Raw genomic sequence first — 17,851 nt, forward strand, 5'->3', positions numbered from 1 at the left:
GAGGGGCTGAGTGCAAACAGTTCTGCCTGCCCCCCTTTCCTAGCCACTACACTGGGAGATGAGCACAGGAAGAGCACGTGTGGTTAAGGTGAGGGAGGGTGATTGGGGGAAGCAGGAAAGAGTGCACAGGGTGACATAAGAAGTACGAAGCTAAAGACAAGGCTAGAAAGGCTCTACTGAGGCCATGTTGCAAAGAGTCCATATTCAGGAATTTGGATTTCAATCTGTCGTCTGTTAAGAGTCTACCCCTTCTAGTTGTGATTAGTGAACTCTTTCAAATATTTCAGAACGAATTTCACAGATCATGATAGGGCTTCGCAGACAAATACAGCAGCGTAAGTGGAGCATGTGTTTGGTGTATTGTTTTAGACAAGGTTGGGAGGGAAGGCTTCCTGAACAGAAGTGATATAAATCAGAGAGAAAGTGATACAGATATCTCAGGGAAGAGCCCTCCAGGCTGAAAGGCCCTGAGTACCTCTGGCATATTCATGTTTGAGAAACATAAAGAAGGCCAAGTTTTCCAGTTAGGCTGGAAAAGAATTAACAAGGGGAAGAGGCATAGGAAATAAAGACCAAGAGACGGCAAGAGCCAGGTCATAGAGGATTTTGGATTTTATTCTTAGTGTAATGAGAAGCCGCTAGACAAAGTTCTGAGCAGGAAGTAACATGGTTCAATTTATTATCATTATTATTATTTACTGAAATCCTAATACATTAAATTTATTGTTCCCTAAAGTGCCAGTTCATAACTATCCAAAAAAAAAGAGACAGAGATTAGTTTGGCTCACTAATTCTCAGTAAACCCATGCTGGCTTCTAATTCTTAGCTAAGTGCTCATTACTAATCTGTTCCAGAATCTTGCTAGGAACTTGGTTTAGAATCCATTATTCCTTCTCCTCCCTGCCCCCAAATTCTTTTTGAAAACCTGTGACATTTTTCCTCCTCCCATCTTATGGCATGAAGCATGGGTAGTTAATAAGTAGATTGTGTGGTACCAAATGTAAATGCAAAGGAACGAAAGGAAGAGAAACAGAGACAGAGAGAGACAGAAAGAGAGAGACAGAGAATGTAAAAGGAGAAGAATTTGGAGAGACAGAAAAGAGAGAGAAGTGGCCCAGGTGGGCTGCATGGGACATATGAAGGGGCGAAACTGCTGGGGAGGGATGAAAAGCATTATTGCAGAGACAGAGTTCAACAGAAACCACATTCAGTCAATTCAACTAAAGCCTTGAAGCAAATGTACAAAAAAAGGTCACGTCTATTCTAACTGGATGGCAGGACTTCAGCCGAGTTTTTCTTATGCTTGAAGTTAATTTTCTATACTATTGTTATATTTCTTCTATAATTTAAAAATATTTTTAAAAAGAAAGTTAGGCATGGGAATTTATTTTCTAAAGCAAGTAAAAGTCAAGATAATCATAAATCTTGAGCAATGAAATGTAAATCTTGAGAAACTGAAATTAGACCCAATATAAAGATTTTTCTTTTTAAAACTTCACAAAAATGTACTTTTTTTGGAGGAAGAATGGAGAACGCAGAGCCTAGAGGAAAGACTACATAATCCAGAAGAGCAAAATTCCGACAACTTTGTGACTCTGCTGGGTTTTTTATAATATACAATTAGACAACGAAAGTTGAAGAGTCAGACCACAAAAGAATCTCCAGGAGTGTCCTGTAATGTGGCTCAAGCCTGATGCTGGAAGGGGAGAGCGTGGCTTGGTGTCTCAACCTGACCCCCATAATGGTCTCCAACACCTAGCATGCCAGGTGGAGGAGAAATCGCAAATTCTTTTTGGAAAAAAGGAAACGCAACAAACATGCATGCATAGATACATACATATACACAAAAGCTAATCTAGACAAAAAAATACATCTAATATGTTCCCTTCAAAAATCATTTTCAGTGGTTGGGCTTTAAGAGATTACTCATTTTAGGGTCCAGTCCCTTTAAAATTATTTGTGACTTTTTATATTTCAAATTTTGCCTAGTAAGAATTTGAATGAAAAAAGTTTCTATAACAATAATAAAAACCATTTCTTATCTAACTTTCTTTCATCTGACATTCCTGATGAACTTTATTTCTATACAACAGTATAAGTGCTTTTAATGCAGCCCCATTTCACTTTTTCTAAATCCCTCAATACTTACTCTACCGGTCACTGCTAAGACCAAAAATCTCTTATTTGGCATCTACCTATGTTACACCAACATCTCGAGTCTTATTTACTATCGATATAAAACGCTAGTTTCCTTAAACACAAATTCCACTTTAATATCTGTCCAAGAGGATGACAATAATTGCCTAGAGGCAAGAAATTTAGTTTCTTAAATTTTTTTATATTCTCTCCTTATCACCTCAGTTCAAAGTGTAAAATGATACCCAAATACAACTGTATCCGATTTTGTACAGAATGCTTTTGATTGTTCGAAAAATTACAGGGTTTTTTTTCTTTTTTTATTTATTTACTTTTATTGTAGTATAACTGACCCAGCTTCTTCAATAAGAATAATTCCCAAATATGATTCAAACCCAAATGATTAACTCCATAAAAAGGCAAAAACTTTATCTAAATGCTTTAATTAGTATTTAAAAAAATATTATCCCTGATAAATTTGTCTCACAAGATAATCCAGTATTTACAATAATTTGCTTTGATAATATATTCCACAGAACATAATAATACACTCACTGGAAGGCTTAGGAATTCATTAAAGTAGTCCACAAGGAAATCATCTGTCGCCAAAGAATCTTCCTGCAAAAATACAGAAACAATATTATGCTTACACTAAAATGTCTTAAAACATGCCAATATTATTCTCTAATTCTGATACCAACAGATTATAATGTAGATCTTCAAATCGTTTTTAGTCAGTCAAGAGTGAACCCTCACTATAAATGGAACACAGTGTTACAATCTCTGGAAGGAAGAAATAAGAAAATAGAATGGAGCAGCCTCTTAAAAGGCCTTGCCACTGTACTTAGCTGGAAAACAGAACACATGAGAAATACAGCACGATGCTTAAAGAAACGTCAACAAATACAAAATACTGCACACAGCAAATTTCCCATGGACTTATTAAAAATATTTATTTCATAAAAATAAAGGCAGAGTCAATAAAGACAGAACCAGTGTTTGGGGTTAAGATGAAACTCAGAATGAAGAATTTCATGAATTGCCTAAAAGAAGTGATAAACTAAGTGAAGAAAATATTCCACTGCCTCCCCCTTAGAATGAGACAGTTTTAGTAATCTGGGTCCTGCGTAACTTTTGCACGAAGAAACTTTCACAATGCATGTGTTCTAAGAATAAGGATTGTATACATTTTTTTCCATAACTATCTCATCCACCAACAGTCACTTTTAAAGTTGGCAAAATTGGAAAGCCACTGCCAATAACAAAGTCTCTCTTCCAAATAAAACACCTCATTTTATTAGTAATTGTTTCTATTGTGTCAAAAGCACATCATCACATACCCTGTTGTATAGTATGTGTGTTTATTTTGTTATTCATAATTATATTTCAGTTTCACAAATCTAACATGAAAGTTGACAATACAACACAATGCTATTATTTCCATATGGCTGATTATTTTCTTCTCATACGGGCCAACTTTTAAAAATTTGTTGAAGTATAGTGTGAAAGTATAAGGAAGATATTATAGTATATTAACACCTACTTTGGAAAACAGATTTTCAGGGTAATTTCTTTAAGTAATTGCAGTATCAGAATAGAGTTATGAACAATCACTTATAGGATTTATATCAAAGAACTTAGTAAAGATCTGAACTGGTTAGAACAACAACTAAGGATTTAGTTTACTAAAAATCTCAGCTGATTAAAACAACAACAATATAAAACTCAGGATTTCACAAACACACTAACCTCATAGTGGTACTTTAGTAATACATGCTCAAAAAAATTCTGATTGGCGAAGGTCAAATACAGCAGAACAAGGCAGATAACATTTGGTGGAGGCTAAAAGTCTAATCATCTTTCGAATTTCACCTTTCAGAGATACTTTAATTTTCATTTAGAAAACTAATAAATAATTCAATAAATATTTTTAGGATTTCCTGGGTAAATTTCCTAGGTAAAGGCATTGTACTACAATAAGGGTGGCCAAATTTTACACTACTGGGCTCATGATCAAAAATCCACAGATGGGAAAGTTGAATATTTTAAATTAGTAACGGTAATGGAGTACAGTCCCTGTTAGTTTTTCTAAAATAGTCATTTTGGTTTTAATTTTTAGCTATAAAACAACATGCGTATTTCATAAATACACATAGACCTAAATGTCACCTAGAATTTGGTCAGTCACATTGCCAGAAATTTCTAGAGAATCCTCAGATTCATATATTCATTTCCAGATGCCTCACACTTCTAAGAGACTCTAATCAATGCTTTCCAAGCCATCTGTGATGAAGTACCTGTTTTGTTTTGTTTTCTCCCTAATCTATTTCAGACAGATAACTTTTGTAAAATACAATAAGAATGAATTATTAGAAAGTGAATAAAAATATATATAATACAAGCCCAACTTTTTTATTATTAAATTCAATACTCTGTCAAATTACTGTAAGGTTTCTAAACGGTTACTCTCAATTTCTGAACTCACCTCCGGATAGATGGACAGGAGTTCTCAGGTGGTACCAGCCCACACTCCTGACTCCAGCAGCACTGCCCTAACCCTTGGTAGGCAATGCGCTCTCAGCTCCTTCAGGTCCCCCTAAGGCACCACACGAGAGGGCATTCCCTGGGTGTTCAGTCACATCCTCAGTTTGCACTTACAACCATGGACGTTATTATTCAAATACATCAAAATCTGTATTTCTTTTCTGAAACTGTATCTTAATTTCTACCAATATTAAACATAAGTGTTTCTGATGATATCAGGGCAGTTAGTTCCACAATGGAAATAAGTGTAGCCTTCAAGTGCCATCTGCTCAATCCTCTTGTCACACGTTAGTGGGAAGTCCTGCACCTCTCTAAATAATTGAGCATATTTTCCCACTGCAGTTTCTAGTTCACTGTGTTCGGATATCTTGTCACATCAGTAACAAAGTCTTGTGAACCTATGAGGATCTGATAAACCCTTTATTCTCCAATCCCTTCAGTTTAAAAAAATATTTTTAAGGCCTTGATCTGGAGAAGCAGCTCAGTTACTCTCAATACATTTCCACAATCCAGTCACTTGGCTGTAGTAAAATGAACTAAGTCTCCATATTCAGGTTTAATATCTTCCAAATAACCAATAAACTGGTGATGGTTAGTGGTACAATCAAGAAGAAAACTGAGTTACAATCAATTCCTCCATTACATCATTCCATGAACCTGGCTGCAAAATTTTCAACACAGATTCTCTGCAGAATGATGCAATGGAAGGCAGGAACACTTTTTCAGAATTGAATGCACTCTTGAAACCTGTTTTTTCATGTATTACAGGTGTGCCATCTGTGAAAGTGAAGTCAGCTTTTCCATTTTTAGTCCAAACTTCTCAAATTTCTTCCTGACAGAAGGTTAAACAAAATAGTTTATATGTGCTTGCTAATTATAATAGGTAAAAATTTTTATTGCTTAAAAAATCATTTTGCTGGACTCTCAAATGAGATAAACTACAACTTCTTCACAACTCTGAAAGATGCAAGATATAGAGACCTTCTAAACAAGGAAGAGGAAATGAGATAAATACAGACAAAAACCATAGTCCAAGAAAGAATACAATACATGCCATAAGAAAATTACAACATAAAACGTTTCCTCCCAAAGGAGGGAAAGATATTATTTGGTAGGGGGAATCAGAAAAGAATCAAGTGGGGAAAATGGTATTTGAATTGTATTTCAAATAACTTCAAATTCTATATTTAGAAGTATACACATGAGAAGCAATAATGCAGAGTAAAGAGAGAAATGCATGAGGAAAGAGACGTTGGAAAGCAAAACATAGTAAAGGTAATCAGTTAGCTAATGGCACAACCAGAAAAATAATCCAAGTTTCCAACTTCCTTTTAAGCCATTCACACTTTAGCCAAAGTCATTCATCTAATTTCCAGTGCAGAATCCTAAACTGACACACTTTAGATTGGGAATGCTATCATCAATCAGGAGATAGGTATAATTTTGGAAATAAGGTCTAAGCCTATCAGGATGGACCTATTTTTGCTTCTTCTTCCTAAAGTGCATATAAATTCTTTCTTTTCTCCTTTCTAAACAGGCCAGTCACTAGACCAGAGCCTCCCACCCGGTATAGCCATGACACATGGTGGTGTGCAGACAATGGAATTCAATGGGTCAAGTGAAAGTGGACCTCTTCAGACCTCAAGGCTACCAGGCACAGTCAGGGATGGCTGGTGCTCCCAGGATGGTGACCTCTGGTTGTGAGCAAACTTGTTTGGGGCTCCTCAGATCCAACTCCTTTCCCTGGAGTCTGTGATTTATCAGCCACATCCTACACCCAGACACTGAGCATAGCCAAAGAGCTGCTCAAGCCCCTGGACATGGATTTATTAGCTAGCTGCAGAGCATACCACTGCACTATGAAGCTGCTGGAAGAGTTTCTGTTTGAGATGTCCAAGAAAACAGTTCACAGCCAAAAGGTGTTAACAGCTTGAAGGAAAGGGGGAGGGGAGACCCTGGAGGGATGATGGCCCCAAATCTGGCCTTTACATACAACAGGTATTTCTGTCTGCTGGCAACTGATGGATCCTTGTAGTAGTATACCAGCTAGATACAAGGCAATCACTTGAAAAATATATGCATATACTGCAGTATAGAGTTTCATCATTATTTTGAAATAACTGAAACATTTTATTGACTTCTAAATTTGTTTTTCCTAAGAATTTTTAACATTATATTTGTCATGAAAAGAGGGAGTACTGTTAAATTTAAAATTTAATTTCAACTCCTGCAGTTTTTAATGGTTGTAAAAGAGTCTAAAAAATGTTAATACCTATTAGGAGATACAGTTTCTCACTAAGAGAGACTATACAAGAATATTAAAAGATCAACACTGAAAGTCTTGATTAGAAATTACATACAGTCATCTCAAGCATAAAACCTAATATTAAAAAGTTATGAACCTCAGGGGACTGCCCTGGTGATCCAGTGGTTAAGAATCTGTCTTCCAATGCAGGGGACGTGGGTTCGATCCCTGGTCAGGGAATTAAGATCCCACATGCTGAGGGGCAACTAAGCCCGTGTACCACAACTAGAGAGCCCCACGTGCCACAACGACAGAGCCCAAGCAGTCTGGAGCCCATGTGCCACAACTACTGAGCCCACACGCTCTGGAGCCCACACGCCACAACTAGAGAGAAGCCCATGCACCACAACTAGAGAGAGGCCTGCGTGCTGCAACAAAGACCCCGTGCACCACAACAAAGAGCCCATGTGCCAAAACGAAATGATCCCACATGCTGCAACTAAGACCTGATGCAGCCAAAAATAAATAAATTAATTAATATTTTTTTTTAAAGTTATGTGCATCAAAAAAGGAAATTAAGAAAATAATTCATTTCAGTAGCAGAGAAAAGAATAACAATCAAGGAGGCAAAGACTTGTACACTGAACTAAAAAACTGCTGAAAGAAATTAGAGAAGATATAAATAAATGGAAAGACATGCCATGTTCATGGACTGAAAGACCATATTGCTAAGATGATAATACTACCCAAAGCAATCTACAGATTTAATACACTCTCCATCAAAATCCCAATGCCTTTTTTTTTTTTTACAGAAATGAAAAACCCATCCTAAAATTCACAATGAATTTCAAGGGACTGCAAACATCCAAAATAATATTGAAAAAGAACAAAAACTGAAGGATTCATATATCGTGATTTCAATACTTACTACAAAACTACAGTTATCAAAATAAAGTGGTACTGGCATAAAGACAGACATACAGACCACTGGAATAGAAAAGAGTCCAGAAATAAATCCTCTCATATATGGTCAAATAATTTTCAACAAGGGTGCCATGACAATTCAGTGGAGAAAGGACGTTCTTTTCAACAAATGGTGCTAGGAAAACTGGATAACCACATGCCAAAGAATGAAGTTGGACCTTTCCCTTATACCATATACAAAAGTTAACTCAAAATGGATCAAAGACCTAAACGTAAGGGCTAAAACTATAAAATACTTAGAAGAAAACATAAGGATAAACCTTCATGACCTTGGATTTGGCAATGGATTCTTAAATATGACATCTAAAGCATGAGCAATAAATAAATAAATAAATGGGACTTCATGAAAATTAAAAACTTTTGAATCAAAGGACTCTACTTGGAAAGTAAAAAGACAAACTACAGAATGTGAGAAAATATTTGCAAATCATATACTTGATAAGGGTCTAATATCCAGAATATATAAAGAACTAAGCTAGAAAAAAATTAAAAACCCCAAATTTTTTAACGGGCAAAGGACTTGAATAGACATTTTTGCAAAGAAGATATACAAATGGTCAATAAGCACATGATGATACTCAGCAACAATAGCAACAAAAGAATGCAAATCAAAACCACAACAAGATATCACTTCACATCTACTAGGATGGCTACGATTTTTTTTAAAAAATAAAAATAACAAGTGCTGGTGAGAATGTGGAGAAATTGGAACCCTTGTGCATTGCTGACAGGAATGTGAAATGGTACAGCCACCACTCCTCAAAAAGTTAAACATATGATTACCATATAATCCAGAAATCTACTTCTGGGTATAAGAAGAACTGAAAGCAGGGTCTCATACAGATATTTGTACACCTGTGTTCCTAGCACCATTACTCACAACAGCCAAAAGGTGGAAATAACCCAATTGTCCACTGATGTGTGAAGGGATAAACAAAATATGGTATGTATATATAATGGAATATTATTCAGCCTTAAAAAGGAATGAAATTCTGATACATGCAATGACATGGATGATCCTTGAAAATGTCAGGCTAAATGACATAAGCCATACACAGAAGGACAAATATTGTATTAATCCACTTATATGAGTTACCTAGACTAGGCAAATCCATAAAGACAGAAAGTAGAATAATGGTAACTGGAGGCTAAAGGAGGGGTAATGGGAAGTTATTGCTTAAAGGGTACGGAGTTTCAGTTTGGGATGTTGAAAAAGTTCTAGAGATGGATAGTGGTGATGGTTGCACAATGTGAATGTGCTTAATGCCACTGAAATCATACACTTAAAAATGGTTAAAATGTTAAGTTTAATTTTACGTATATTTTACCACAATAAAAAAGTATGTACATGCCAGAATCATGCAACAACATGGATCATCTCAAAAACATTATGCTGAGCAAAAGTAATTTTACCCAAAAGAAAACTAACTGTATGATTCCATTTATATGAATTTGAATCTATAATCCAATGGTGAAAAACTAGGACAGTGGTCTTTGGGGAATGGAGGAAGAATCACCTGGAAGGAGGCATGAAAGGACTTTCTAAGATTATGGAAATGTTCTATATTTGATGGAGGTTTGGATTACACAGGTGTATACATTTGTCAAAAGGGACTCAAAAGTTTTCCATTTCCCTGTGCATAAATTTTACCTCAACATAAGAACCATAAACTAATATTGAACACTAGTTTATGATATAAAATGCTGAAATATTTAGGGGTGATCTGTATCATATCAATGTCTGCAGCTTATACTCTGAAATGCATAAAAAAATAAAATGGATTGATGGACAAATGGTGTGATGGACAGAAGGACAGAAACATGAAAAAGCAAATGTAGCAAAATGCTAATAACTGTGAAACCTTGGTGATGGGTATATAGGTATTCACCATACAGTTCTTTTAACTCTCCTATATTTTTAAACTTTTTTCATTAAAAAAATGTTGGGATGGGGGGACTTATGTACAAGGAAACAATATCATGTTTCTCTGAACCTATGGACAGCCTTCTTAGCCTCCTGTGTACTAAATGACAGATCCCAAATCATTATCATCACATCTAGAATCAGTCCCTGGTTATCTGACAACCTTCTGACCACTACCCTGCGATCCCATGCACTAATGGTCAGACCCCTGGGACCTCTGCTTCACCCTTCTGCCCATAACATGCCAAACCTCATCTTCCTACCTCTCCTTATCACCATTACAGTATAGATCAATCTTCCTAACAACACTACAATCAATACAAGAGTTCCACCTGTCTCCCAGTCCCCCATCCTTTTCTAACACACAAAAAATGGCTTATGATGAATGCAGTTTGGTTCCTGCCCAGCTGTCTAGCCTCATCTCATACTACCATGCTCCAGTCATAGCAAATTTTTTAATAGTTCTGCACCTTGGCGCATGCTGATTATTCTACTTGGAAAATCTTTTCTCCTCTTATTTACCCATCTATCCTTTTTTCTTCTCCAAAAGAAGAGGAGAAATGTGATGTTTCCCATATGATATGTTTTTCCTATCATAACTTTTAATACTTCAGACTATAATTGTGTGTTTAGATATCTCACTCTCTGGAATGTGAATTTCTGGAGGAAAAAGACTGTTTCTTACTCACTTTGAAAATTCCCAATGCTAAAAGAATCTGAAAAAGAATATATATGTACAACTGAATCACTTTGCTGTACTCCTGAAACTGACATGTCATTGTAAATAAACTATACTTCAATAAAAAAAATCCCAATGTTTCAGATAATAGATGCTTACACTCTTGTTGAGTGAATGCTTGAATGATTATACTGAGGACATGAAACCTAAAGAGACTGATAACCTAAGAAAGACTCTAATAAAGCAACATCAATAAAATAAAAAGCAACATCAATAAAATAAAAAGCAGAGATGCTGCCAAAAAAGAAAAACAAAAAGAGAACACAAGGGGAAACAAACTTCACAAAGTGGCTTCTTCAAAGTATATCTTGCATAGATCCAAGGCACTCTGGAAACTTAAGAGCCAAAAGTCCATTTATCAGATCCGCATGGGATCACAAAATTGTATATTGTATTATGAATATAGTTTATGAAGGAAGGAGAAAATAAGAGTGGCTCAAGCAATGAAGAACAAAAGTATGGATCTCCTTTTATACCAAGGGTTATCATCACATATTGCAATCAGCATCTACCCAGCGGTACTTTTCCATTTGGTTTCTGTTCTCACGCTCTCTCCTGGAGGAAATTCTCAAAGGCCTGGAGAAGGTAAAGGAAGCTCTCAATTCCCTTTTTATCCAATCACACTGTCTAATTATACCTACTTGGCTTCAGTCAATTCATTTGGCGAAATACCCTAAGGCTTTCTCCCTGTACAAAAGTTCTCACAATCTGATATCCTAATTTAAAAGAGTATCTCACACTCTTTATCACCTTTTCTCCCATGCCACACCTTACCTACAGATAGAAAGCTTCTCTAAATGTGCTTTTGGTTCAAACCTCAAAATTCACACTTAAATATAAACTGTGTCCTCATTAAAGGCCACCTCGCCAATCAGAAGGTATACAACTTTTGGGAATACTGACAGACAGTGTGTGTCCCCAGTAGTGCCTAATACAATGAGAAGTGCAGGGCTTCCCTGGTGGCACAGTGGTTGAGAGTCCACCTGCCGATGCAGGGGACACGGGTTCATGCCCTGGTCCGGGAAGATCCCACATGCCGCGGAGCAGCTGGGCCCATGAGCCGTGGCCGCTGAGCCAGCGTGTCTGGAGCCTGTGCTCCACAACGGGAGAGGCCACAACAGTGAGAGGCCCGCGTATCGCAAAAAAAATAAATAAATAAAAAATGAGAAGTGCAAGTTGTTGCTTAAAAATATACTTGCTGACTATCATATTGATGGAACTTCTAACATACTTTCTGCAGTTCCAAAAAGCATTAAGAGAATTTGATTCCAACCACAGAACTGGACTCCACAGAGATGGAAGGATTCCAAACTGCCTACACTTTTCAAAGGACCTCTAGGACCAGTCTCAGTTTCTAAATGACTTGTTGGAAACACTTCTCGCACCTCGCTCTGCGCCCTCTTAGAAGAAAGTGAGCAGGGAAGCAGGATGGTATCTCCATCCACCTGCCCCTGCCCTCCACCACTTCCACATAACGCCACCTAGCGTGTCAACCGAGTGTGCCCTCACAGTTCATTCAACCAACTGATGTGCAGTCAGCCGTATTTACAATCTGAAAAGACAAATACCAATTGGTCATTAATGTTCATAGAATTAGACAGTCTTGCTCATGAGGACTGGAACATATGGATTTTTTTGCATATTACATTAGAATAATGAGAATATCCTCATGCTTGGGAAATGCTCTGCGTTTATAATAAATTCATTCACCCTATACAAATAACAGAATATGAATTTAAACAGACTAAAGATTAACTAAAAATAAATACTATTTTTAACAAGTAAAATACAGAAAATACTGCTTGAAACTACAGTCTCAATTTTATGGTATAAATAAAGAGCATCTGTTTTTTAAAAAAAAACTTTTTTTAAATGGCATCTGCTTTTAAAGTTGAAACTGTGAGTTTCATATATCAGAAATCCTTCAACAAAATAGATCATTAAACTACAAAATTTTTACTCTACAAAGACTTTTTTTTTTTTATTGTGGTATGCGGGCCTCTCACTGTTGTGGCCTCTCCCGTTGCGGAGCACAGGCTCTGGACGCGCAGGCTCAGCGGCCATGGCTCACAGGCCTAGCCGCTCCGTGGCATGTGGGATCTTCCCGGACCGGGGCATGAACCCGTGTCCCGTGCACCGGCAGGCGGACTCTCAACCACTGCACCACCAGGGAAGCCCTACAAAGACTAATTTTGAAGCATGACATATCTATCTGTATAATTTCAATTTTTAAGGCACAATAAAAAAAATATCATTTTGAATTTAAAGAGTCAAGTACTTAAGTCTTTAACACTAATTTATTTTCTATTTTAAAGTCAAAAATAATTTTAGGGGTCACTCTAAAATTTAAACTTTTCTCAATGTATACCTAACACATAATCAAATCTCAATGTATCATAAAGCGGTCTGAACTCTACTATTCTTGTTATGACATTTATATTTCAATTTTTATGGAATATGAAAAAGAGTATGGGACTGAGGGAAGTAATGAAGAGAAGCATTCACTTCATCACTTTTATTATTTGAATTATTTACAGGAATGTATTTATACATTGCTTATGTAATTAAAAATATACCCCCAAAGGAACTAATGAGAAAACTGAATATGTAAGTTTTTTTGTATATATTTTCCCTGAGAAAATTGTCAAAGACCAAAGTTAATAAAGACACTAAAATAGAAAAAATGTTACTTAAAAATGCTAAAGTAGAAAATATAGAATATATATCAAATGAAGCTTTGCAAAAAATTGGTAAGTGAAGCAATTACACTAATTTATCAAGCATCTAATAGCATATTCTGGGAATTGTGCCATTAACTATAGGGAATATTAAGATGTACTGAGTCACAACACTAGCCCTCCAAGAGTTCACAATTTTGTTAAGAAATTGCAAAATTTACAAACAAAAAGGTATACAAGGCAATGTGTCCCTGACAACAAATGATTTATTCTAAATGTTATTCTCTCATTTGAAGACGTAGGGTTAAAATATTTTGCAGACATACTTAATAGCACTGTAATTTTTAGATCACTGGTTGAGAAAATGAAATAAGCAAAAAGTGCCTATGACTATGGAAGCACTTTATATTAGAATAGGACTCTGCTGCCAGTAATGGAAAACCAAGATAACACTATTTAAATAACACAAAAGTTTATTTCTCTCATATAATTATAAGCAGTTCAGAACTGGCAATACTGGCTTCCCAACGTATCAGGAACCCAGGCTCCTTTGATCTTGTGACTCTGCCATCCTCAAGATGCCACTTCTATCTCAGGATCCAAGATGACTGCTTCAGCTCCAGGATCACATCCTCATTTCAGCCAGCAGGAAACAAGACGAAGGGCATGTTCTCTCCCTCCAGTATACTCATTTATCTGAGTATTACAGTTAGAATGACACAGGTTCTAATTGTGGCCTGACCAGTTACTAGCTGTGTGACCCAAGGGTTAGTTATTTAATCTCTGTAAACATCAGCTTTTCAGAAGTATGACACAACACTTCTGCTTACATTCCATTGTAAGCAGAATTTGGTTACATTTAGCTGCAAGGGAGGCTAGAAAATGTTGTAATTATTTTGGAGAGTAATATGTCTGGTATGTATTATGGAATATGGTAGAATGGATTTGGGGAAACCAGAGATCTCTGTCACACAATTTCTTCTAAAAATATTAATGAGAAAAAAATACTTTTATACTTTTGAAAAACAGAGATAAATATTATATGCAAGACATATGAATTAATTAATCTATAGATAATGCTTGGTGAGCATATGAATTTGAGGATCTGGTCACAAACTGGTCACAACTGAAAGCTGCACAGGGCTCAAAGGCAATCTGGATGATTTTAGGTTGGAAAGGTTTCATGGAGGAGATGAACTGAACCTTGAAGCATGTGCAAGACTGTGAAATGGATGGGGAAGGGCAACTGAGACAAAGCTCAACAGCAAAGGCAACGAAGCAAGCAGGGCTGTTTGGCTGGAGCAGAGGGCATGCGGAAGTACTTTATAAACCTAAAATGGTATGATCACATAGAAAGTATTGGAAGGTAAGGTTTAAAGAAGGCTGAAACGTTGTAGAAAAGATTTTGAATGCTAAAGGGAGGCTTCTGACATTGTGGCTCTGCCAGTTACTAGATGTGTGGCCCCAAGCCAAGTTACTTAGCCTCTGTGAACACTGACTTCCTCATCTGTGAAATGTGGGTGTTAATAACCACCTAATAGAGTTGTTTTGAGGTTAAATATTAACATGCAGCCAGCATTCAGTAAATAGTAGGATTAATAAAGCTCTGAGTAATTGAGTAACATGGTAATTTTTTAAAGAGTTAACAGCAATCTGATAGCCAAGGTAGGACTGATGAGAGAAGGAAAAATATAAAGGCAGAGCAAAGCCATAGCAAGTAATCCAGCATAGCTGACGCGCAGGAGTCTGCTCTTTAAGCCTTAGGCAAAAGAAAATTGAAGCTAGCAGAGGGAATATTGGAGGCAGTGATATCTGGGAGGACTACTGCCAAAGTCCATGCTCAGGGATGAGGGCCTGCATCAGACAGCGCTGAGGATGGAGAAAAAGATCTGGCTGTGAAAGCAACCTGCTAAATGACTGAAGGTGGGAGGTGAAGAAAAGGGAAGAAAGGTTCTGATGTGGGTGACTGGTCAGTGGCATCATTAACCAAAATAAGAAAAAGAGGAAGAAAGATAGAATGGGGTGGGGTGATTAATTCAGTTTAGACTACTGAAGTGATGCAGGAACATCCAGATGATATAGGTGTCCAATAACCCAATAGATACAGAGTTCTAGCATCATAAGAGGTGTGTGGGCTGGAGATGTGTAGATTTGGGAGTCCTGTGAAATAAGAGTAGCTGAAGCCATAGGCGAAAAGGAGTCCTCCCAGAGAATCCTGAAGAAGGTCAACACTTTCATGGGTACGGAAGAAAGAGAAGCCAGAAAGAGGGACATAAAAATGAGAGATGGGAGAACTGGGAGACAATGGTACAAAGAAACCAAGAGAAAGTGTAGTGGCTAATAGAATCTTCAAGATGTTATGAGTTCCCATAAGCTGGGAAAAGACCTGGAGAGGTTAGCAGACAGCTCAAAGGGTAATGTCGCTGGGTGCTTGTCAGAGGGTTTTTGCTGGAGTTGTATGGGAAAGGGTTATCTCCAGAAATGCTTACCTACCTCCTGCTGATGTGAAGAACAGTTCAGGAAGCAGATTAAAGAAATATGCCATGGGCTTCCCTGGTGGCACAGTGGTTGAGAGTCCGCCTGCCGATGCAGGGGACACGGGTTCGTGCCCCGGTCTGGGAAGATCCCACATGCCGCAGAGTGGCTGGGCCCGCGTGAGCCATGGCCGCTGAGCCTGCGCGTCCGGAGCCTGTGCTCCGCAACGGGAGAGGCCACAACAGTGAGAGGCCCGAGTACCGCAAAAAAAAAAAAAAGAAATAAATAAATATGCCACTACACAGAGTGATGTCAAGGCAACAGGAAGATGGTTGGAGTTTCTGACACACTCTTTGTGCCTCTACTTTCGTCTCCCTCTCTCAGTGGTGGACCAAAGGTCTGGAAGGGTGAAAGTGGAGAGTACTAGCAAATGAAGCTAACAGAGAGCCTCCATTCTCATAGCCCCTACTAGACTGTGAACTTTTGGAGACTTATCCTCAGCATCTAGCACCGCACTGTGAATATAGAGGCACTCACGTTTGTTGAATAAAAAGTCAAAAGCAAATAAGATAATTGACCAACAAGAGAAATAAGTGCTGTAGGACATAAGCAAATAATCTAGAGAAGTGGTTAGAACTGCTGGAATCAAGCCTTAGTAGGAATGAGGCTCTAGTGCCTCCTAGCTAATGTATAACCTTGGGCAAGTTCCTTAAACACACTGCGGGAACCACAGCAGAGCCCACCACCCTAGATATAGCACTCACTTAAATGACAACAATTACAATGTACTTGGCCAAGTACTTATTATTACTCAACTCTCCAGAAGTCTGACCTGAGAACATATTTGGCACATTTTTAAAGGAATTATAACTGTAAATAGACCACTTATTATCAATGAATGCCACCTACTAATGTTTACTGTAACCAGGAACTGCACAGCCCCATCACAATAAAACCATGGAGATGAAGTCTACTTCTCATGGAGTCATTAACAAATGCAGCAAAATTAAATGAGGCCATTTATATAAAAGAACTTTAACAATGAATAGCATCCACCATAAACATCGGTTGGCCCCTTCTTAAAAATGTACCTGTAAAAAATAAGCAATTCTTGTACTCAGCACCCTTGTTATGAAACGGAAGCCTCTAATATACTCATTTGGCAAAAGAAGAAAAGAAACAGCTTCTTTTTTTAATGATCTATGGTTTGCTATTTAAAAAAAAAAAAGCCAAGAAAAGAAAAAGTAGCCCTCTAAATTGTACTTACAAATCCTTCTTCTGTAATAGTTGGTGGCTCTGAAACAAGATAAAATATTACATTATCTCACTCAAATCTGATTTCCTTTTAAAGTAAATGAAATAATTTGAGATAGCACTTAGCCCTGCTTTATACGTGGGCAAGCTCAGTAAAATCTTGGCCCTCTGTTCATTTTCTGCACATGGACTGAATTTTAAGTTGGAATTCAAGGTGGAAGTGGGGAGGAAAGGCCTCTGGAATTCAGCTTGGCCACTAATTGACTGTGACCCTGGAGTTAACCTTAATAGACGGAGGCCTCCATTACTCCCGCTGCAAAACGGAGAATTAAGCAAGATAAAATAGGACGGGGCCAACGAAGCACTGGGAAAAGGGTGAGGGGTTAAATTCCTTACAAAATGCGGTGAGAGAACTCTGGAGCCAGTGCTACGGGACGCGCGGGCAGAAAGGGAAACCCAGAGGCGGTGCGCAGTGGGGCCGCCCCGCGGGCGAGAGCAGCGGCCCGCGCGCCTCGGCCCCGACTCCGACCCCGGCCGCCCCACCTACCGGCGGTGAGCCGCCTCTCGGTCATGCCGCCGCCGCTGCCCGCGTCCCCGGCACGCGTGAGGGCCGTCAGGCCCCAGTAACCGATGCCAACGCGGGACGGCGCGCGGCCCCGGACTGCGCCGGCCGCTGTGGCCCCGCCCGGCCCGTGTTGCTATGGAGCTGAGACAACGCGGGCGCCGAGCAGCGGGCAGTCACGCGCTTTTCGGGCCCTCCCGGACCGAGGAAGGTACGCCGTCTGTCCCAGCCCGTCCTCCTTCGGGCCAGAGGCCGGCCCCGCCTCCAACGGCTGCGGAACGACGCGCGCCCAAACCCCGGCGCTGCCACC

At 38.4% G+C, this 17,851-nt stretch overlaps 1 protein-coding gene across 1 annotated transcript in view; it reads right to left on the reverse strand.

The window, feature by feature from the left end:
- Positions 1-17,612, reverse strand: part of RGS22 (regulator of G protein signaling 22) — a 160,496-nt gene extending 142,884 nt beyond the window's left edge. The window contains exons 1-3 of the mRNA XM_081258376.1: positions 17,527-17,612; positions 16,993-17,021; positions 2,692-2,754 (exon numbers count right to left, since the gene is read on the reverse strand). Coding sequence (XP_081114502.1) covers positions 2,692-2,754; positions 16,993-17,021; positions 17,527-17,551 — 117 coding nt within the window. The 5' untranslated portion in view covers positions 17,552-17,612. The remainder of the gene's footprint in view (positions 1-2,691; positions 2,755-16,992; positions 17,022-17,526) is intronic.
- Between the last annotated feature and the right edge of the window lie 239 nt (positions 17,613-17,851).

Source organism: Mesoplodon bidens (genome assembly GCF_964165515.1).
Source record: "Mesoplodon bidens genome assembly, chromosome: 16".
Taxonomy (NCBI): Eukaryota; Metazoa; Chordata; class Mammalia; order Artiodactyla; family Ziphiidae; genus Mesoplodon; species Mesoplodon bidens.